The 22,361-nt window shown below is 44.9% G+C and overlaps 2 protein-coding genes across 10 annotated transcripts; one reads left to right on the top strand and one right to left on the bottom strand.

The window, feature by feature from the left end:
- The first annotated feature begins 3,982 nt into the window (after positions 1-3,982).
- Positions 3,983-9,249, top strand: LOC123189130 (uncharacterized). Of its 9 annotated transcripts, none has more exons than XR_006495595.1 (9): positions 3,983-4,514; positions 4,601-4,672; positions 5,175-5,241; positions 5,329-6,528; positions 6,926-7,042; positions 7,729-7,861; positions 8,191-8,382; positions 8,566-8,620; positions 8,759-9,249. XR_006495595.1 is itself a non-coding variant. In XM_044601469.1 (4 exons), exons 2-4 carry the CDS (start codon positions 6,970-6,972, stop codon positions 8,315-8,317), a joined length of 333 nt encoding a protein of 110 aa, XP_044457404.1. In that variant the 5' UTR covers positions 6,385-6,528; positions 6,926-6,969; the 3' UTR covers positions 8,318-8,717. The 9 variants fall into 9 exon arrangements, 1 of the variants encoding a protein (XP_044457404.1); XR_006495597.1 differs by having other exon boundaries at positions 8,191-8,254; XR_006495593.1 differs by having other exon boundaries at positions 8,191-8,620; positions 8,759-9,248.
- An 11,363-nt stretch (positions 9,250-20,612) lies between these two features.
- Positions 20,613-22,121, bottom strand: LOC123189132 (arogenate dehydratase 1). Its single transcript, XM_044601470.1, has one exon. It carries the CDS (start codon positions 22,003-22,005, stop codon positions 20,746-20,748), a length of 1,260 nt encoding a protein of 419 aa, XP_044457405.1. The 5' UTR covers positions 22,006-22,121; the 3' UTR covers positions 20,613-20,745.
- Between the last annotated feature and the right edge of the window lie 240 nt (positions 22,122-22,361).

Below are 22,361 nucleotides of genomic sequence, written 5' to 3' on the forward strand. Positions count from 1 at the left end.
TTTGTCATTCAACTCGCGGATTCCCGCGGTGACATTGGGGTAATCTATGCATAGGGGTTAATGCACACTCTCGTCTTTTGTTCCTCCGGTAGAAATATTGGGGCACTCTTTGAGGTTCTTTGTGTCGGATTGAGTATTATGGATCTAAAATTATTTGGTGTTATTTTAGTACGAACTCTTGGATAGATCGATCGGAAAGAACAGCTTCGAGGTGGTTTCGTACCCTAGAAACGATTTCTTCGTATGTTCTCCGCTAGATAGGAACTTTGGAGTGATTTTTCGTTGCATGATGAGGGACGGTTATATGATCCAATTATATTAGCATTGTTGAGAGATTGCACTAGCGAAAGTACGGACCCTAGGCCTCATTTTCAAGCATTGCAATACCGTTTTTGTGCCCGTTTACTATTTGCTACCTTGCTATTTTTATTCATATTATAAAAATATATTTCTACCATCAATATTACACTTTTATCACCATCTCTTCGTCGAACTAGTGCACCTATACAATTTGCCATTGTATTGGGTGTGTTGGGGACACAAGAGATTTCTTGTATTTGGTTGCAGGGTTGTTTGATAGAGACCATCTTCATACTACATCTCCCACGGATTGATAAACCTTAGGTCATCCACTTGAGGGAAAATTGCTACTGTCCTACAAAACTCTATGCTTGGAGGCCCAACACGAGTCTACAAGAATAAAGTTGCATAGTAAACATCAAGATCTCACAGCAGCTGCGCCTGGGAGAGCTTACAACAACTCGTGGCCAGTCGGAGAGCACCTAGCATCTTGCACGAGGGATACCAAAGGATGTTGGGGACGGACGGGGAGAAGAGGGAGATGCTCTCATGTGAGTTGTAGCAAGAGGAGTGGCTAAGCTCGCGGAGAAGGGGTGTGAGAGAGAGGAGAGGGTCGGCCACGCCGGAGAAGAAACTGCAAAAGGGAAGAGAAGCAGAGAGGATAAGGTACGGACCCGAGAGTAAGGATAAGGACGAGGGGCGGAAGCGGTGGCGCACGCCTGCGTCCACAAGGACACGTGTAAGGAGTACGACGCGGCTTATGCGAGGTGAGAAATCAGTCGGTTGGAACGAAGACTTTCCATGTAGTTTATTATTACTAAACTAGTATACGGTAGAAATATAATCTAAATTGTTTATTTTGTTCCATGTAGGTCTTATATATAAAATAGTTAGATTATTAATTAGTCTCCGTATTTACACATTAACCCTAGAGTTTTTCAGACATAGTTTTTTGGTCCGTAAAACAACTTGGCCCTGATTTTTTCAAATGGCCATAACGTTTTACTCCTTTATCCAGATTAGATGAAACCAACAACTAGATTTTCGTCTTGATCCCACCTATCTAGTGAAACTATCAAATCAACCTATTGCAACTTCCGAAATTTCAAAATTTGTTCAGGTTCATATTCAAACTTCTTTTGATCATATTGTTTATCCATAGCTCCATTTCCGATGAATCCAATTGCATCACATTTGTATTGAATAAATCTTTCCGTTCATGCAAGTTTCAATAATCCTTTCAACATAAGCTTATATAGCGATAGTTCATCATCCATTTACTCTATTGAGTTGATTCTTTTCACCTTTTCACCTTATCCACCATAAGAACATATTTTATCTATTGAACTTTTTTATGTTGTTCTTGTTTGCGCTATGCCATATATTGTTTTTATGTTCTTTTGGTTCTTCTTTTTGGCGTGGATGTTTATTTTATTTTATTCATTACGATATATATCTCGGAGTGTGACGAGTAGAACTATCAGGATTTGTGAGAGCAATACAACTTCACCAACTACTACCAGGCAAGTTCACTTTGATCATATTTTGCATACCTATGATTTTATTGCATTAGTGCCACTTTTCCTCTTGCATTCAATAGGAATATTGAAACTTGTAGCTTGAGTAGAATCATGAGGTAGGAACTCATACCCTTGTCACCAAGCCCCGAGAATCGTTGTTAAGTTAGTTACAGCTATGCTCCAGTAGACGGGGATTGGCATGAGTGTTTAATGTGAGATGTGAGTATGATAATAATATTTGGATCAACTTCAAAACTACAAGACTTCAAGAATTCAATACACGTCTAGGTGGATGACTTGCAAGAAGAGGGGATCCTAGGGATTGACTAGTAATCATCCGGTTCTACAGATTCAAGAGGGGATCCTAGGGAGTGACTAGTGATCACCCGGTTCTACAGGGGATCCTAGGGAGTGACTAGTGATTACCCGTGTCTACAGGGGGGGATCCTGGGGATTGACCATTGATCACTCAGTTTTTACCAGGGGATCTGGGGGATTGACCAGTGATCACCCAGTTTTACGGAAGGCCACCCAGGCTCAAAGAGGTTGATAGATCTTTCAAGACCAGAAGCTTCCATGTGCAGACGCAAGCTATTATGGGCTCTAGCATAGTTGAGTACTTCGGAAAGACTGTGTCTCGGACATCCTGTTCTCAAACACCAGGCAGTGCAAGGACTTCAAAGTAGGCGACCGAGTCTTGCGGGTAAAGTGCACAAAACTTTGCAGAGTGTTAAACTAACTAATTAGCCGTGTCCCTGGTTATGGGCAATTTGAGCAACTGGAATTGGATGGTCAGGATATCCTCAACACTGTTATCGATTAAATGGATTTTGGTTTTATTAGTAATTGGGATATGAGAATTCGTTTGCAGAACCATTTCATCAACAACCAACTTTTGTAGTAATTTTGCATCGAACTCCTTGGTTGTAAGGGAAAAAAAATCAGCTTTTCGCAAAAAATATAAACTTAGAACTACCACAAAAACCATATTGCATATAGTATAGTCTTCTCATTTGCTTTCTATTATGATCTTGCCGGTACATTCAATGCACCGACCTACACGGCTGCAACGTCTCATGTTGCGGATACTTCTTCGACGAGTAAGAGTTGCGATATAGGGTTACGGTCTACACTCAACTTGTCGTTGGCGTTGATGGGACTCCACATCGGTTTGACGGTTTTAGCTGAGACATATGAGGTATATATCAGTTTTACGTTACTTATACATGTGATTGCACTTTGATATATACATTGATGTACTGTGTGTGCCAGCATATTGATCTAGGGATGGCACAGATACACAGGGACTTGGCCATTTTCGGGTCGGGTCGCTACATACTCTAAAATCCCCAAAACCCTAGAGGAGTCCACGAAATACTTTTTCCGCCGCCGGAAGTTCCAGAACCACGAAATCCAATCTAGAGGCCTTTTCCGGCACTCTGCCGGAGGGGGTAACGATCATGGAGGGATTCTTCATCATCCTTGCTGCCCCTTCGATTATGCGTGAGTAGTTTACCAGAGACATGCGGGTCCGTAGTTAGTAGCTAGATTGGTTATTCTCTCTTTTTGATCTTCAATACAATGTTCTTCTTGATGTTCTTGGAAATCTATTTGATGTAATGACTTTTTGCGGTGTGTTTGTTGGAATCTGATGAATTGTGAGTTTATGATCAGATCTATCCATGAATATTATTTGAGTTTTCTCTTAACTAATTTATGCATGATTGTTATAGCCTTGTATTTCTTCTCTGAATTATTGGTTTGGTTTGGCCAATTAGATTGGTTTTTCTTGCCATGGGAAGAGTTGCTTTGTGATGGGTTCGATCTTGTGGTGCTCAATTTTAGTGATAGAAAGAGACATGACACACATATATCATTGAACATATAAACCCTCAAGAACTGCTAGGCACGAGGAAGCCATCCACGTCGCCCCGTATAGCGTTGTGCTGTGTGTAAATTCGCCCCGTATTGAACATATAAACCCTCAAGAACTGCTAGGCACGAGGAAGCCATCCACGTCGCCCCGTATAACGTTGTGCCGTGTGTAAATTCGCCCCGTATAGCGTTGTGCCACCGCGTGTAAAATCGATGTCCTCCCAGGGGCATTTTTGTCATTTCATGCATTGAACATATAAAGGCCAGACAACGCAGTGAGCGAGCAGAACGAAGCTAGCCCGTGACCTAATCCGCCACCAACCGCAGACGCCTCCGCCTCTCCTGCCGCCGCCGCCTCCTCCTCTCCTGCTGCCGCCGCCTCCTCCTCTCCTGCTGCCGCCGCCTCCTCTCCTCCACTTCTCTCCTCCTCCCGTCGAAGACCTAGCGCGTGGTCGTTGTTGCCACTCGCCCCTCTCCTGCTCCCGCGTCTTCGACCCCACCCTCGCCAGCTCCCGATGCTCTGTCGAGTGGAGAAGAGGGGTGCGGCAGAGAAGGAGACCAGAGGATGGCGATGGGGGAAGGAGCAGCAGGGTTGGAGCACCCTGGCCATCGTACCCATCCCCAACGCCTCACCCGCTTCCTCCGCACCTCGCCCCGTTCCCCTCCTTCCCTGCTCTCCACTACGCCTCCTCCTCTCCTTCAGTTTTCTCTTCGATGACGCTGCCAAAGAAAGTGCACACGAGCGGTGGATCCGTGCCAGAGAAGGGTGGCGGTGACTTCGCTCCGGTCATGGTGGGGTGCAGCCGCCGGGAAGATAAAGTAGGTCTCCCGCCCGTCTCCGCCTCTCACCGCGCCCTTTCTTGTTGGTTGCTTGTTGGTTCGCTGATGAGGAATGCTGGATGCAGGGTGGGGACTTGTTGGTGAGCTGCTACTACATCGACTGCGGCATGAACGAGTTCGCAATATTGCCGGCGCAGGTGAGCTACCTATCTGCTTAACTGCTCTTATTAATTCCTTAAGTGAATATTCAGTCATTCGCTGCTTTGTTGTGCTGCTAATGCGTTTATCTGAACTGAATCCGGCGATGCATTATCAGAGGATCCCGCTTTGGTTTCTTTATAAATATCTGATAATCATATACTCCATCCGTCCCATAATATAAGAGCGTTTTTGACACTCGGCCGGAGTAATAGTTTGACTATACTGAATTCGCTTGTCTGAAATCATTCAGTAACATTTCTTAGCTGAATATTCTGTCATTCGCTGCTTACTTGTGGTGTTAGTTAGTTTGTCTGAACTGAATCTGCCGATGCATTATCTGAACCCACTTTCATGTCTCTCTACACATGGTCATACAATAATTCCCTTGGTTGAATTCTGATTAAACAATTTGCCTACTCTGTTTGGTTTGATTGGGATACCCTCATGGATAAAAGGTAATATTTTATTGATTGGAGCACTTTGTTTGTAAAATGACAGTCTCTTGTGTTCCTACTCCACGGCTGTATTCCAACACCCCTTCAGACTTTCATTTCAAGCTTGAAAGGTGAGCTTACTGCCATGGTTTATTTCTCTTCCTTGCTAATGTTTAGTCCATATCAAATTGTTCAGTTCTAAACTTCACCTTCTACAGTCTAGCACAAGAATTCGGCTCCCTGTCTGAATTCGCGGAGCATCTTGCTGCCAACGTTGACATTGTCTTCCCAGTGATACATGGGAAATTTGGTGAACATGGTGGTATTCAGGTTCGGAGTTACCAACGAATATTAAATATGCTTTACATGCAAGAGAAAATTATGCTGGTGCCATAGTGCATGCTTGCAGGTATTAGTGCGCTTGATTTGGCACGGAACTGGCATGTAATGCTGACTGTGTCTTGGTTCTTTTATAAGAATCCCACATTGCTGCTGCTTTCTGTTGATGATAAGACGCTAACACCTACCAAATGGCTGCGCTCCGGTCGTGCAGGGGTGCAGCCGCCGGGAAGATAAAGTAGGTCTGCCGCCCGTCTCTACCTCTCACCGCGCCCTTACTGCCTCCATGGCCAAGCGCATGTTTTTTTCTGTGTCCCTCCATAGCGCTCGTTACCGGCGGGATACATTTGACACTATCTCAAATCCAGTTTATTTGACATGTGTTTGAAATGTATATTTAGCATAAAGATAATACTGCATTTCCTTAGGGACCTTAGTTTTGGCTCTGTTCTTGCTCATATTATAAGTAAAATATTAATACTTTGTGTCTCCAGCCAGTTCTTGATCAAAGGAAGATGCATTAACAATTCGTGTCTCCAACCAGTTTAGATCATAGGAAACTATGGCATAATGCACTGCTGAATTTTCTTGTTAGTGCTCACTGACAATATTTGTTCTCACGTACGGTAATGCCTTTCGGTTAAACTAGGAATTAGTTCATTATTGAAAGGTTTCATCTGCATATTTTTTTGCTTCATTCATTTTTGGTCTATTTATTTTGCATAGAAAACCATCTTTGGTATGCTTTAATAGGGCTTATTTAATACAGTACAAGCAAAATTGGAAGTAATAGCAAACCAGCCATGAAAAGTTTGAGAGACCATGCAAACCACAAGAAATGATGTGCTCCTGTTATTTTGCCATGATCTTGTGGCCCAGTTCCAAGGCTCTATAAACTAATGTTAGCTACTTGCTTCTTTGGATGCCTTAATTAGAGCCAGCGAGGAAGATGGGGAAGACAGAGCCAGCAAGGAAGATGGCTCGGCCCTGCCGCTGATGCCCACCGGCCACTTCCGTCAGGCTCCGTCGTGGGAGGGGGCGCACCATTTTTGGGTGTTCCTTTCCTACGATCTGTTCAGGTTGATCATTCTTTTTTATCCTGTCATTTTTTTATTTGCTTTGGCAGTGTATTTGGGTTATTTCTTTTTTCTGGAGCTTGGGCATATTGGTTGTCTTGTTGGCTCTTTTTACCAGCAGTCTTTCCTTTTCAGTTTATGGGAGCGATTACTAGCTTACATACATAGTCTAGTTATTAAGTTTCTACGTAAGTTCAGCCTCAGAGTACAGATTTTGTATCTATTGCTTATTTAATCACTTGAGATCTATTCTCTCCGGTTCATACAATATGCTAGCATTTAACTCGGAAACTGTATGCTTACTTCAAAATTGGAATGTGAGTTTTGCTTGCTGATAGATTCAGTTATGACATGGTTGCCTACTACTCAAAATGATTTTATAGCGTATCATAAATTTCAGGAACTGTATCACAACAGATCATTGGCATTGTAGCTTCAGTGGACATGTATGCTGAATATCCCCTCACTGGACAATATTGGATTTTAGTGTATACAAGCCCTCCTCTCAGCTGCTCAGGTAGTTCTTCTTTCTCATTATCAATAAATAAGTTGGTTATAAAATATGCTTGAAGATTGCAACACAGAGAGATTACTTGGCAGACTAAAATAATTGGGAGCTTCTGATTGGACCCTTCAAGCAATAGTGTTGTTAATATGTTAATTATTAGATTATGTTACTAGAATAATTATTGGAGACACACGCATGCACACACACACAAACACAATTATGTCCGTTCATGTATCATATCCTTATATGCAAACTAATTTTTTCCCTTATACACAGGGATTTATGTTCTATGCTGGATGCATATTTTTGCACCCCTTTTGAAATTATTATGGTGCATATGTGATATACCTAGCTTGTACTCATTCCAACCGAAGGGGTGTGTCTTTAATTTCCCTTTTAAGAAGAAACCTTCTGCAGTGATATGTCTCTATATTGGCAAATGATTATGGTAGAAATACCAGGAAACTAATTGGAACTCATAAAGCTCATGAGCATCACGGAGCCAATAGTGTGATAAATTTTATTTTATGTCTGCAACTTTTGGTATCACAAAGCAAGGATGAACCCCCTACAGTTTTTACACCTTTAACTACATTATTTGTTGTGCCATTGTGGATGTACCTACCAGATATTTGAATAAAATTTAGCCATTCAATATACATACCAGGAAATTTAGACGCTCTTGTTCGTTACAGGCATAAACACCTTACTGCAAATGTTCTTCGTGTCTCGCCTCCCCATCGTGATGGGTGGCTCCTACAGCTTCGCCATGCCAACCATCTCCATCATCTTGGCTGGACGCTACGACATGTGGGAGATCCTCACGAGGTACTTACTACCCAGCAGAATTGACTTCTTACCACATAAGAGTTGTTGTACGCAAGCTAAGAAATTTGTGTCGCTGCAATAGATAAAACTGGTTCTTTACTAATTAACCATTGTTTGTTTGATGTTTTATTTGTGAAATTTGATTACTAATATTTTGATCTTGAGAAGAACATGGCAGCACCTGCAGATTAAACAACCAGTATATCTCTACTTATTAGCTTCATGATGTGTTATTGCTTCTAGATAGACATGTCTATTTCTTTCGCTGTCATTGCAGAAACTTTTTTATTGTGTATACTGCAATGTTGAGCTTTCAATTTTTTACCCAGTTTAACACATATTGGAGGGTGGGAGGATATACCGGTGCAATGGATGAACCAAGACTACCAAGAGGTCAATTGCCTGAGTATATGCCAACTATCTGAATACATATGGCATGAGACTGACGCCGATTAGTTCCTCCCTGAATGCTTGACTGCCGGATCTTCTTTCATCGGAAATTGTTGTGCACTGATAATTTTGTTAGTTCTCACCCTCCCTATTCAAACAGAATTCAAGCATATTACGTGATGTATGTATATAAGAAGCTTAGTCGTGTGTCAGGCTTTGCAAATAAAACTTAGAGCTCAAGTAGTTCAGAATCATACTGAATATCGTGTATCATGTATCTATAATAACAAGCATAACTGACTATGATTTTTTAGGATATTATTTGCAGATTTTAGGAAAGGAAACCTGACAGAGTTCCAGGGAAGTGGAGTGAGTTCCCTATTTACATTTAAATTGTACTCCCTTCCTTCTTGAAAAGAAGGCATATCAGTTTTGGTCAAAGTCAAACAATGTATTGGTTTGCTCTTTTGCTACATGTTCTTAAATTATTGCATGATGCATCTCTAGGCGGTGAGACCAGAAGCTGGGTGATCAAAGCAACTACATGATGCATCTCTGTCTATGTAGCTGTTTACCATAAGCTGGGTGATCAAAGCAATCTACATGATGCATCTCTGTCTATGTAGTTGTTTACCATAAGCTGGGTGATCAAAGCAATCTACATGATGCATCTCTGTCTATGTAGCTGTTTACCATAAGCTGGGTGATCAAAGCAATCTACATGATGCATCTCTGTCTATGTAGCTGTTTACCATAAGCTGGGTGATCAAAACAATCTACATGATGCATCTCTATCTATGTAGCTTTACTTAGCATAAACTGATCTTAATGACTTTGTTTAAACCTATGAGCCTACCATCTATGTAGCTTCATACCATCTATATAATGTGTCCCTTCCTATCTACTTCCCTTGTGTATCACATTGTAACGAAGCATTTATTTACCAGCAGTAAAGACTTGGGTGTTTGAATATTCCCACAATTCTTGGCTCCCTCTCGGCCTTTGCGCCATTGGCGCAACGAGTCATCTAGTTGCTATTAAGGGTAACAAGATGGGGTTTATTCATACGTGAGTTTATCTTGCCTACATCATGTCATCTTGCCTAATGCATTACTTTGTTTTTCTATGAACTTAATACACTCAATGCATGCTAGATAGCGGTCGAGTAATAGTAGTAGATGTAGAATCGTTTCAGTCTACTAATCTTGGACATGATGCCTATATACATGATCATGGCCTTGGATATCGTCATAATTATTTATTTTTCTATCAATTGCCCAACAGTAATTCATTTACCCATCGTATGCTATTTTCTCGAGAGAAGCCTCTAGCGAAAACTATGCCCCTGGGTCTATATTTTCTCATATAAAAACTCTAAAAATACATTGCTGTAATTTTCTTTTATTTATTTTATTTTGTGTTTTAGTCCGATCTATTAATCAAATCCTATACAATTTAATCTATCTCAATACCATTGAGGGATTGACAACCCTTTGACGTGTTGGGTTGCAAGTATTTGTTTGTGTGCAGGTGTTGTTTACATAGTGTTGCTTGGTTCTCCTACTAGATTGATAACCTTGGTTTCGTAACCGAGGGAAATACTTATCTCTACTGTACTACATCATTCCCTCCTCTTCGAAGAAATCCCAACGCAGCTCACAGGTAGCAACAAGCTTCTTGTGATGTTCTATTACCGAGAGGGCTCAGAGATATCTCTCCGCCACAAGGAGTAACAAATCCCAGTCTCGATCCATGCAACTCAATAAATACCTTCAGAGATACCCGAAGAGCACCTTTATTATCACCCAGTTACGAAGTGATGTTTGATAGGTCACAGAGTATTTCTCTGGTATTCGGAAGTGGCGTGATCTAATGGTCTAAGGAATAGATACTTGACATTATGGAAGTTGCGGCAAAGTGAACTTAGTGATACGATCAAATGCTAAACTTATGGTTGGGTCTGTCCATCACATCATTCTTCTAATGATGTGATCCTGTTATCAAATGATAACTCATGTCTATGGTTAAGAAACCTTAACCATCTTTGATGAACGAGCTAGTCTACTAGAGGTTCACTAGGGGCACAGTGTTATTTATGTATCCACACATGCATTTAAGTTTTTGATCAATACAATTCTAGCATGGATAAACATTTATCATGAATGAGAAATATGATAATATCATCTTTATTATTGCCTCTAGGGCATATTTCCAGCAGAAAATCCCTCGCACCTCACGTTGCGTCCCTAGGGCGATGCCAGGGGGCCCAAACCCTAGCGTCACCAGCCTCCTTCTAAGCAGAGCTCTTGTCACTGTCGACATTGGCTGTAGTAGCGCCCCACGCCATAGGTGCTTGGGCGGGAAGTTTGCAGCGGATTCCCCCTTTGGTGGCTGGGACAGCTCTTTCGAGATGGTCGTGTGTGACCCCTGGCTGTGTGATGGTGGCCGACGACTCCATGGCCGACGAGGTGATCCGGTGGGCTGCCCTACGTGGTGATGGGTGACGACGGTGATCGCGGATCTGGTATGGTATCCCATCCAGATTCATAGCGGCACATAGAGGGGCCGGTGAGGGGCGACCGGAGGATTATAGTGTCTGCGTATGCGGTGCATGCTGATGGTTTGTTAGACCGGTTGGTGCTCCCGGCGAATTTTGAATACTTTTTAATGTTCGCAAACTTCTCAAATAATTGAACTTTTTTTCTAGGTTTCCAAACTGTTTTCAAAATTTATGAACTTTTTAAAATTTAAGAACATTTTTTTAAAGTAATGAACCTTTTAAAATTAGTGAACTTTTCAAATTCATATTTTTGAGTTCGTGTTTTTTTTCAAAATCATGAACTTTTTAAAAAATTATTTTAAAACAATTCATGACATTTATCAAATCCATTAATTTTTATAAATTTGCAAATATTTTTACAAATTCATGAAGTTTTTCCAAATTTGTGAACTTTTTCAAATTCATCACTTTTTTTGAATCCGCAAATTTTTTTGGGGTTCGCTCACTCTTTTTCGAATCTAAACCTCTTCAAATATGTGGTCCATTTTTAATTTGTGAATATTTTATAAATTGAAAATGATCTGAGAAAAAAAGCGAGCAAATAAAAACAAGGTGAGCGGATGCACGCAAGGGCAAAGTGAGTGAGCGAGTCGATCGGTCCAGCCTAGGGAGAGAGGGAGCAAACCAGCCACAAATGTACCACGGCTCGCGTCACGGCCGAGCGAGAGCTGCACGATGATTCAGATTTATTTTTTTTGAGCTAATGCTGATTCAGAAATGAGATAAACTAGTTACAAAACCCCAAAGCTCAAAAGTGCTGTCCATGGGCCTACAAATTCCATCCATGCGCCCTTGCGTCCAGAACAATTAGCAAAAATAAAAATATGCCGAAATCACTAAGTAAGAGTACTTGTTGCAAAGATCACTCCAATTCTCCTAGTTGCGACAAGTAGCGCACATGCAGCGCGCCACTTGTCGCAACATGAGAGTTTTCCTTTTTTCGTAGATTCGTTTATTCAAAACGTTTTATCTCTCAAACCGTGCGTCCAAATCTCAAACCGCTTTCATCTTTGGATTCCTCGCGTCGAGATCTTCAAAACTAGATCCCATGTCGATAGGTTTTGACGAACTTATTTTTTACGAAAAAAACCGGACGAAAAACATCGGACAAAAAACCAAACCTGGAGCACGGGGTTTTTCCCTTTTCGAAAAAGGCATGCCCGTGCCTCTCACGAAATCACAATCGTGTCTTTCGCGAAAGCAAAACCGTGACTCGCGAAAAAAAAGAGAAAACACGTTTTTTTTGTTTCCGAGGAGGCACGCCCGTGACACTCGTGAAAGCACAACCGTGACTCTTGCGGAAGCAAAATCATGACTCTCGCGAAAGAAAGAAAAAAGAAAAAACGTGTTGTTTTTCCCTTTCCGAGAGGCACGGCCGTGACTCTCGCGAAAGCACAACCATGCTTCTTGCGGAAGCAAAACCGTGACTCTCGCGAAAGAAAAATATATATCAGAAAACGCGATTTTTTTTCCGTTTCTGAGAGGCACGACCGTGACTCTCGCGAAAGCACACCCGTGCCTCTCGCGGAAGCAAAACCGTGACTCTCGCAAAAGAAAAAAAACGGAAAACACGTTTTTTTTTGTTTTCGAGAGGCACGGCCGTGACTCTCGCGAAAACAAAACCGTGCCTCTCGCGAAAACAAAAGCGTGACTCTTATGAAAAAAACGCATTTTTTCGTGCAAAATAATTTTCTTTAAAAAAAATTTGATTGAAAACCTAAGGAAGACCAATGAAAAACCAAAACGTCGAAAAAACTGAAAAAAAACATTTAAAAAGAAGAAAACGCGTGTGAAAAAAAAACCCCGGAGAAAGCGCCCAGAGCACGACATATAGCTGTTAGAAGGGAGAAAGAGGATTGGTGCGGAATATGATGGATGTATTATTGAGCCTCGAGGGCGAGTATATATTGAGTATAAGACTTGGAGGGCAAGAAGCCTCTCCTGGAGATAAGGTAGGAGACGGATTACCAATCCTAGACTACCAAATACAAGTATCCCAAATATATCTCTAACATCCCCCGCAGTCGTAGCGGTAGCGTTGCGAACAACAGGAGCGTCGCGGACGGTCAGACTGGAGAGAATAGCAGCCGACGGACTGACATCCCCCCGCAGTCCTAGCGGGAGCGTCGTGGACGGTGTCGCGTCGCGGACGCGTTGACTGTAAAGGAAGCCGATGAGTTGCTCAAGCGGATGATAGTCCTTTGTGCCGATGTCGATGTAGCCGAGAGCGTAGGGTGGTGTAGCCGTGGTCGAGGTAGCCATGCGAAGAACGCCGTGGTCGATGTCGAGTCGGGTAGCCGGTGTCGAGGGAGTTGCCGTGGAGCCGCGGGCGCAAGGAGGCGCCGAGTTAGTCATGGGCGCAGTGGTGTCGAAGAAGTGATGCGCCAGGAAGGAGAATGGTGTTGACGACGCGTCGCGCCGGGGTTGCCAACCCTGGGGACACATCATAGACGAAGGCACGCGCCGGTGTTGCCAGCACCGGGCATGCGTAAACGGACGAAGACGAAGTTGACGAAGCGCCGACCAGGCTTGCCAGGCCCGGGGACACGTCGTGGACGAAGGCACGCGGCGGTGTTGCCAGCACCGGGCATGCGTAGACTGGGACCTGCACGAGCTGTACGCCATGTCGAAAAAGTCGGAAAGGCCAGCAAAGAAGAACTCGACGACGATTGCGGCGTCCATCGGCACGGAGCCGATGTCACCAACGGTGGTCGGAGTATATGAAGTGGTCGGGATAGATGACGGCGACGCTGACGACGGGCTCGTGCTGGACGAAGACGAACGGGGTGGACGGCGGCGGTGACAGCTACGGAGGTAGCAGTGGCGGCGGCCAAAGAAGACCGGCGGCGGCGGCTAGGTTAGGAGTGCGGCGGCGGTGCTCGAAGTAGGCAAAGAACCAGACAGCGTGACGAAGACCGGCGCGGCGCATACCACGAGAGGTCGACGCGCGGTGACGGCAGAGTGAACCGCGGGCCACGGTGCTATGGCCCAAAGGGGCGATGCAGCGGCGGCGGGCAGGTCAGGGCAACGGCGGGAAGATCTCGGGGCGGCGGCGGGAACCGCGGGCCGTCACGCTACAGCCCAAAAGGGCCGGCGGAGCGCGGGTCGGTGCAACCGCGAGGACGGCCTCGGGGCGGCGGCGGAGACCGCGTATCGCGACACTACGGCCTGAAAGGGCGACGCAGCGGCGACGCACGAATCGATACAGTCACGAGGAGAATCACGGGACGGCGGTGTTGTGGCCCGACGGGGCGACGCAACGGCAGCCCGATGTTCGATCGGTGGAGAGGACGCGCTGAACTCAGAATCAATCTTCACAAAACCTACGGTGGCGCGCACAACCAACTAGCTAGGTCAGTTGCACGACGCGGATGAAGTGGAGCGACGAATAGGTGATCAATCTTGCCGGTCGCAAGATCGAGGACACTGCTCGGTGCGATTATTACGGCCGGGCGCGGCAAAGCGAGCGGCCGCCATACCCAGCGGCGGACTGTCGTAGCAGGAGCGTGCTACCGGCCTGCGCACGTATTATACATGGAGGCTGATTGGGATACAACCATATGAGCACGATGCCCACATGATGCAACGTGCAGCCACACCTTGTACAGACGTGTGGTCCGGGGCAAGCAGCCGGCCACACCAGCGCCAACCACACCCACGTGCCACGCGGTACAGGACGACCGGGGCAGCGCATGCGCTGCCGTCGTACGTAACCTGCTGCATGCAGAAAGCTGGGGCGTCCGAATTGTGGATGGAGGCGGGGTTGATGCAGAATTCTCGATCGGATGATGGCGACGACAATAGGCGCATAGCCACGGCTGGACGGACGCGCGGACGGTAGCCGCGAGGGGCCGTCGCATCGCGCAAGGTCGCCGAGTCGGAGAAGAGGCCATGTGTCACGCCGGTGTCGAAGTAGAGGCGCGAGAGTCGACGACGGCGGTGGGCGACGCAAACCGAATCACATAGACCGGAAAATTAAAAAGTAGACGCCGATCAAAGTGACCGGCGAGAGAGAAAAAACCTGGATCAAAGGATCGGGAAAAAGAACTTTCTAGGGCAGCCGACCAACACAGCCGGCGGACGAACCTAGATACGCGCGGCGCGGCCCCTAACGACGGTCATGGAGGCCGACCGCCTCGGGGGCGGCGCGCGGGTGTGGAAGCGGCGACGGCTAGGGTTTAGGATCGACTTGCGATAGATACCATGTTAGAAGGGAGAAAGAGGATTGGTGCGGAATATGATGGATGTATTATTGAGCCTCGAGGGCGAGTATATATTAAGTACAAGACTTGAAGGGCAAGAAGCCTCTTCTGAAGATAAGGTAGGAGACGAATTACAAATCCTAGACTATCAAATACAAGTATCCTAAATATATCTCTAACAATGACGAATGACTGAGAGCGCGCCAAATGACGCTGTTTGTTGTGAGGCTTCCAAAAAAACGCTAGTTGACTAATTACTCTTAAAATATGTCTATTAGTCCATGCTGTGTTTTTCTCGCGAATGTTTATATCTTACTTATAGCGAGTATAGCATCCGTCTCACCGGCAGCCCTGCAAGGGACGCGTATGGATCGGCCCAGTAACACACCTGTTCGTGCGTTCTGTTTGATTTATTTGTTTCTTTCTCTTTTTTCATTATTTTTCCTTTTTTCTTTCTTGGTCTACACTTATTGTTTGTTTTATTTTTTTAAATGATTTTGTTTCTTTCTCGATATCTTTTCAGTTTTCTTGTTTCCTTTTCTTTTTTGCACTGTCATTTCTCCTGTTTTTTTGTTTATTTTTTTCTCTTTGGTTTTCTCTGTTTCTTTCTTTGGTTTTTCATGTTTCCTTTTCCTTTTCTTTTGTTCAACACATTTTACCAGCGGCATTGGAATGTCTGTGGGGAAGAGGTAACGAAGGAAGTGTTGAGAATAGTAAGAGGGGAAGAGAGTCTCGAATGCATTAATGATACTTTTTTGGTTTTGATCCCAAAGGTAATGAGTCCAACTCTCCTGACTCAATTCAGACCAATAAATTTATGCAATGTGTTACACAAGATAGCTTTGAGGGTGGTCTCAAATAGACTCAAGCAAATCCTTCCAGACATCATATCAGAGGAGTAGTTAGCCTTTGTCCCATGGAGACTCATTACTGATAACATCATATCTGCTTATGAATGTTTATATTTTATGAAAAGAAGCAGGTCAAAGGCTAACAGCCATTGTGCCTTAAAGTTGGACATGATGAAGGCTTATGATAGGCTGGAATGGACATATTTGGAAGCAATAATGGGCAAACTGGGATTTGCCCTAGAAGGGATAAAGTTGGTGATGGGAATGGTGAAATCAGTTTCTTTTGCAGTGTTGTTCAATGGTGAAAAACTTGATCAGTTTAAACCTTCTAGAGGGGTTCGACAGGGAGACCCAATTTCTCCTTATCTTTTCTTGATCGCAGCGGAGGGCCTCTCGTGCCTTTTGAAATTCAGTTCTCAGTAATCTAGTTTTGTGGGAGTTAAGGTGGCGCCGACAGCCCCGGTTGCCAACCACCTTCTCTTTGTTGATGATAGCCTGCTGCTATTCAGGGCAAGTAATGATGGAGCAGTTGTAGTGTCAAACTTGTTGGATATCTATTGTAATGCGTCTGGCCAGAGGGTGAACAATGGCAAATCTTCTATTTTTTCAGTAAGGGATGCCCTCAAACAGTGCGGGGTGGCATAAAGGGAACGCTCAACGTTCACAATGAACAACTTAGCGAGAGGTATTTGGGTATGCCCACTGATGTGGGACACTCAAAAAATGGCACTTTCAAATATTTGAAAGATAGAGTTTGGGAGAAGATTAAAGGGTGGATGGAAAAGTTGTTATCTTATGTTGGCAAAGAGGTTCTGATTAAGGCAATTGCACAAGCTATCCCGGTCTACTCGATGGCCTGTTTCAGATTATCAAGAGGAGTTTGTGAAAGCATAACATCTCTAATCAGAAAGTTTTGGTGGGGCAGTAAGAGAGGAAGGAGAAAGCCATGCTGGGTCTCTTGGGACGTGTGCACAAAACCGAAACATCTGGGAGGCTTAGGTTTCCGTGACATGGAGTTGTTCAACCTGTCTCTCTTGGCAAGGCAGGCATGGCGGCTCCTTCAGGAGTCAATGACACTCAGTGCAAAAATTTTGAAGGCAGTTTATTTTCCCACCACGAGCATTTTAGAAGCAGGCCTAGGCGGTCATCCCTCTCAGGTATGGCGCGCGATCCTAGACGGGCGGGACATCTTGTCCCGGGGCATCATTGGAAGAGTTGGAACTGGAGAAGAAACAATGATCTGGGAGCATAACTGGCTCCTCCGTGAGGAAGTTAAACGACCTTTGAACGCGATGGTTGCTCACCCGCCTGAACTAGTTTCAGAATTAATTGATGCCACTTCAGCCACTTGGAGAGAAGATCTGATACGGGCCGCCTTTAATCCTTATGACGCCCAAAGCATATTAAGGATCCCACTGTGTACTCGTAAGGTTGCTGATTTCTGGGCTTGGGGTGTTGATCACCGTGGGAGATTTTCAGTTAGCTCGGTTTACAAAATGCTCGTGAAAACAAAACTGCAGAGGGAAAGTTGGCTTGAAAATTCTGAAAGCCCTGCGGATGTTGCAGTGGAGGCGAAGAGGTGGTCTAATCTGTGGCAGATTAAGGTTCCATTGAAGCTCAAGAAATTTTTATGGCGCTTCTGTCAAAATTCATTACCAACAACAGACTTGCTGAGTCACTGTAACATGTCGACTTCTTTGGTCTGCGCTATTTGTTCAACTTCTGACAGTTGGAGGCACGCGCTGGTCAATTGCCATATGGCAGGTAGTGTCGGGGCGCTAGCTCCTTCTGAGATGGTGGAGCATATGCAAGCAAACTTGGAGCTGGAAGCGAAGTACTGGTTGTTTCAGATGCACGAAACTCTGGCCCAAAATGATTTCACAAGATTGGTGGTCACCCTGTGGGCAATCTGGAGAGATAGGAGGAAAGCTATACACGAGGAGATTTTCCAAAGTCCGCTGTCAACTTTGTCTTTCATTAACTCTTTTCTGGATGACTTGGAGTCTCTTAAGCAGCCAGCTATTGCTAACCAAGGAATCAGCCGGCCAAAGCGCAGGTGTGGATTGCATCACCGTTGGAATTTGTGAAACTGAACACCGATGCGGCAGTAACGAGGAATGGAAGCTATGGCTCAGTTGCGGCTTTGTGGGAACTTGTTGCAACTTAAGAGTTCTCCTTTTTTCGTAGATTCGTTTATTCAAAATGTTTTATCTCTCAAACCGTGCGTCCAAATCTCGAACTGTTTTCATCTTTAGATTCCTCGCGTCGAGATCTTCAAAACTAGATCCCATGTTGATAGGTTTTGACGAACTTATTTTTCACGAAAAAAATAGGACGAAAAATATCGGACAAAAAAACCAAACCTGGAGCACGGGTTTTTTCCCTTTTTGAAAAAGGTATGCCCGTGCCTCTCACGAAATCACAACCGTACCTTTCGCGAAAGCAAAACCGTGACTCTCGCGGAAAAAAAAAGAGAAAACGTGTTTTTGTTTGTTTCCGATGAGGCACGACCGTGACACTCGTGAAAGCACAACCATAACTCTTGCGAAAGCAAAACCATGACTCTCGCGAAAGAAAAAACAAAAAAGCGTTGTTTTTCCCTTTCTGAGAGGCACGGCCGTGACTCTCGCGAAAGCACAACCATGCTTCTCGCGGAAGCAAAACCGTGACTTTCGCGAAAGAAAAAAAACCAGAAAACGCGATTTTTTTTCGTTTCCGAGAATCACGGCCGTGTCTCTCGCGAAAGCACACCCGTGCCTCTCGCGGAAGCAAAACTGTGACTCTCGCAAAAAAAAATAGAAAACGCGTTTTTTTCCATTTTCGAGAGGCACGGCCGTGACTCTCGCGAAAGCAAAACCGTGCCTCTCGCGAAAGCAAAACCGTGACTCTCATGAAAGAAAAAAAACTTTTTTTCGTGAAAAATAATTTTCTTTTCAAATTTTGTTGATTGAAAACCTAAGGAAGACCAGTGGAAAACCAAAACGTCGAAAAAACTGAAAAAAACCGTTTAAAAGGAAGAAAACGCGTGCGAAAAACCCCCGGAGAAAACGCCCAGAGCGCGACATATGGCGAATGACTGAGAGCGTGCCAAGTGGCGTTGTTCGTTGCGAGGCTCCCGAAGAAGCGGTCGTTGACTAGTTACTCTCAAATTATGCCTATTAGTCCACGCTGTGTTTTTCTCGTGAACGTTTATATCTTGCTTACAGCGAGTATAGCATCCGTCTCACCGGCAGCCCTGCAAGGGACGCGTATGGATCGGCCCAGTAACATATGTTTTCGTGCGTTTTGTTTGATCTATTTGTTTCTTTCTCTTTTTTTTCACCTTTTTTTCTTTCTTGGTCTACACTTATTGTTTGTTTTATTTTAAATGCTTTTGTTTCTTTCTTGATATTTTTTCAGTTTTCTTGTTTCCTTTTCTTTTTTGCACTGTCATTTCTCCTGTTTTCTCGTTTATTTTTTTCTCTTTGGTTTTCTCTGTTTCTTTCTTTGGTTTTCCATGTTTCCTTTTCCTTTTCTTTTGTTCAACACATTTTGTTACACATTGTACATTTATTGTAATATGTTAAGAACATTCTTTTAATACAGGTTTTAATATTTTTCAAATACACGATTAACATTTTTTTCAAATAAATGTTTTGATGTCTATTGTCTTCATATACATTGTACATTTTTTATGTACATCTAATACATTTTTTAATACAGGTCTAATATTTTTCATCTATATGATTAACATTTTTAACAAATATTCGTACTAATGTCTACTTTTCTTCGTACACACCATTCACTTTTCTTATACAACTGTTACTTTTTTATATATATTTAATTTTCTATACATTCATGTTTAACATTTTCCAAACATGATTAAACTTTTTGAAATATGTATCTATGGATGTCTACTTTTTCATACACATTGTACATGTTCTGTAGACACTAGAAACATTTTTTATATACATGTTGAACATTTTTCCAAATACATGATTAACATTTTTTATAACTTATACTATTTACATTTTTGTATACATTGAAATATTTTTGTATACACATTTAACATTCTCAAATGCATGAATAACACTTTTCAAAAATTTATGTTAAGTGTTTTTTATAATATATATATTTAGAATGTTTGGAAGTATAAACAGAATTTTAAAAATAAAGCAAAAGTGAAAGCAAAAAAGGGTGAAAAACTGAAGAAGAAAAACGAGAAAGTCGCCTCCCCCAGGCTGGACCTCCTGTTTTTCCCTCGAAAAGAAAAAGTCGTTTTTCTTCTTCAGTTTTTCACCTTTTTTTATTGTTAGACTAAAAAAACACGCAGATCTCCAAGTAGATCAGATGGTTTTGGAGGTTGACCGAGAAACTCAAATGTCAATTCTGATTACGAAATTGTAGTTTTGTCACACAAAAATTACTTCTGCCGTGAATCAAAATGCGTATAAGTTTGTCTCCTGACCGCTCGTAGATGAGATCCATACTAGTGCTGTTTTATAGTGTGAAGTGCTGTTAATTAATTTGCCATCCACCTCTCAGTTTATTGTTTAGTTTTGTACTCCCTCTGTAAACTAATATAAGAGTGTTTAGATCACTACTTTAATATTCTAAACGCTCTTATATTAGTTTACGGAGGGAGTAAGCATTAGGATTTAGGACAGTCCCAATGGATCGTATGTCATCTTGTACTAGCATTTCATTGGTGTATGGATATAATTCTCCCTGTGGATCGTATTTTACTCAGCGAAGGACAGGAGTTCATCTATCTCACAAGTCACAAGTATATTTACTGAGGTCTAATCAGCTCAACTGGCACTATCACACGTACTGTAACAAGAAAAAGAAGAACACGATTAATTACTCGATGGATATTTTAATTAACTCTATCAAATCCAATCAAGAAGACGAATAAGCCGACGAGGAATCGAGTGAGGCAACGCCGGCAGCCATAGGTGTCATGTCCATGGGGTAGCTCCCGAGCACCCGCAAGAATGACGTGAACTCCTGGACCTCAGCAAGTGCATTCTGCACGCGCGGGTCGGCCAGGGAGGCCTGGAAGTCCACGTAGAACATGTACTCGAACTGCTTCGGGGCGGTGCCGCTGTCGGCATCGTCGGCAAGGCGGATGGGCCGGTGCGGCCGGCTCTCGATCTTGGTGAGGCTGATGTCACGGAAGGCGAAGGCGGAGAGCACCTTGAAGAGCACAGAGGTGCCCTCCTTGTCGTGCGCGAACACGATGCTGGTCTTGAATGGCCGGTCCATGCGCGGCACGATGGGCTCCCGGGCCAGCATCACGAACCGCGTGACGTTGCCGGAGTCGTCCTGGATGCCGTCGGCGAGCACCTCCATGCCGTACAGCTCGGCGGCGCGGGAGGACGCGATGGCAGCCGTGTCGCGGAGGCTGTTGGCGGCCACGTGCTCGGCGGCGCCGGCCGTGTCGTCGAAGGCCTCGCGGGCAGCGTTGAGGCCGGGCATGCGGGTGAGCGTGTGCTCGCACTGCGCCAGCGCCTGCGGGTGGCTGATGACGCGGGTGATGTCCTCCTTGCGCACGCCCGGGAGCACGAGGAGGCAGTGGTGCACGGGGAGCTGCACCTCGCCGACGATGTGCAGGCGGTGGCGGAGCAGGAGGTCGTAGTTGCGGTGGATGCTGCCGCCGAGCGAGTTCTCCACGGGGAGCACGGCGCGGTCCGCGATCCAGTTCTCCACGGCCTGGAACGCCACCTCGAACTGGTCGCACGGGATGGCGTCGGAGCCCGGGTAGGCTTTTCCGGACGCCTTCTCGCTGTACGCCCCAGGCACGCCCTGGTACGCCACGCGGAGCTCCGAGCCGTGCATGGGCGCCGGGGACAGGTCCGCGATCCGCAGGGGCGCCGGCAGGTGGCGTGCGCTGCCATCAACAGTCTCCAGAGGGATCAAGTCCAGCACCGCGCCGTTCGAAGCCGCCACCGCCAGCGCGAGGTGGCTGTTGGTGGAGTGAGGGGCGAGCGCGGCCACCTTGCTGGAGAGCACCGCGCAGCTGGTCAGCCACTCCGCCCTGTTCCCGACGACGGCGCCCTGCAGCGAGCTCCTGACCACGCCGCTGCCCCTCCTGGGAGTACGCCCCTGTAGCTTTGGGCTCTGCCCAATGTGCGCCTTGACAAAATTCACGACAGCCATGGCTAACCGACCACACCAATCAGCTCTTGATCCTCTGTTGCTATTGCTGCTAGAGTAACTAACGAGAAAACTGAAACTGGTAGCTGGAGCGGCTTCGAAAGCGAGAAGCTGAGAGGGGAATGGGATGTGGAAGGGCATATTATAGGCAGCCCTTGGTTTGGCGTGGGTCTCCGGTCCTTTGTTTATTCGAATGATTCAATCCACTCATGGGTGATGGCCCCCCGCGAGGCCGTGACAATGCATCTGCCCTGGCCCTGCTTCCGGGAAATAGGACAAAACATTATTATTCAGGCATACCCCACGTTTTTGTCGAAGAACAAGTTAAGATCCCCACGTTTGTGCATACGTTTGCTCCG

This window comes from Triticum aestivum, chromosome 2A (assembly GCF_018294505.1).
Source record: "Triticum aestivum cultivar Chinese Spring chromosome 2A, IWGSC CS RefSeq v2.1, whole genome shotgun sequence".
Lineage (NCBI taxonomy): Eukaryota > Viridiplantae > Streptophyta > Magnoliopsida > Poales > Poaceae > Triticum > Triticum aestivum.

Coding starts and splice junctions, on each gene's coding strand:
- LOC123189130 (XM_044601469.1), top strand. CDS start 6,970: ATGTATGCTGAATATCCCCTCACTGGACAATATTGGATTTTAGTGTAT. Junction 7,043..7,728: donor CCCTCCTCTCAGCTGCTCAG/GTAGTTCTTCTT, acceptor TGTTCGTTACAG/GCATAAACACCTTACTGCAA. Junction 7,862..8,190: donor ATGTGGGAGATCCTCACGAG/GTACTTACTACC, acceptor TTTTTTACCCAG/TTTAACACATATTGGAGGGT.
- LOC123189132 (XM_044601470.1), bottom strand. CDS start 22,005: ATGGCTGTCGTGAATTTTGTCAAGGCGCACATTGGGCAGAGCCCAAAG.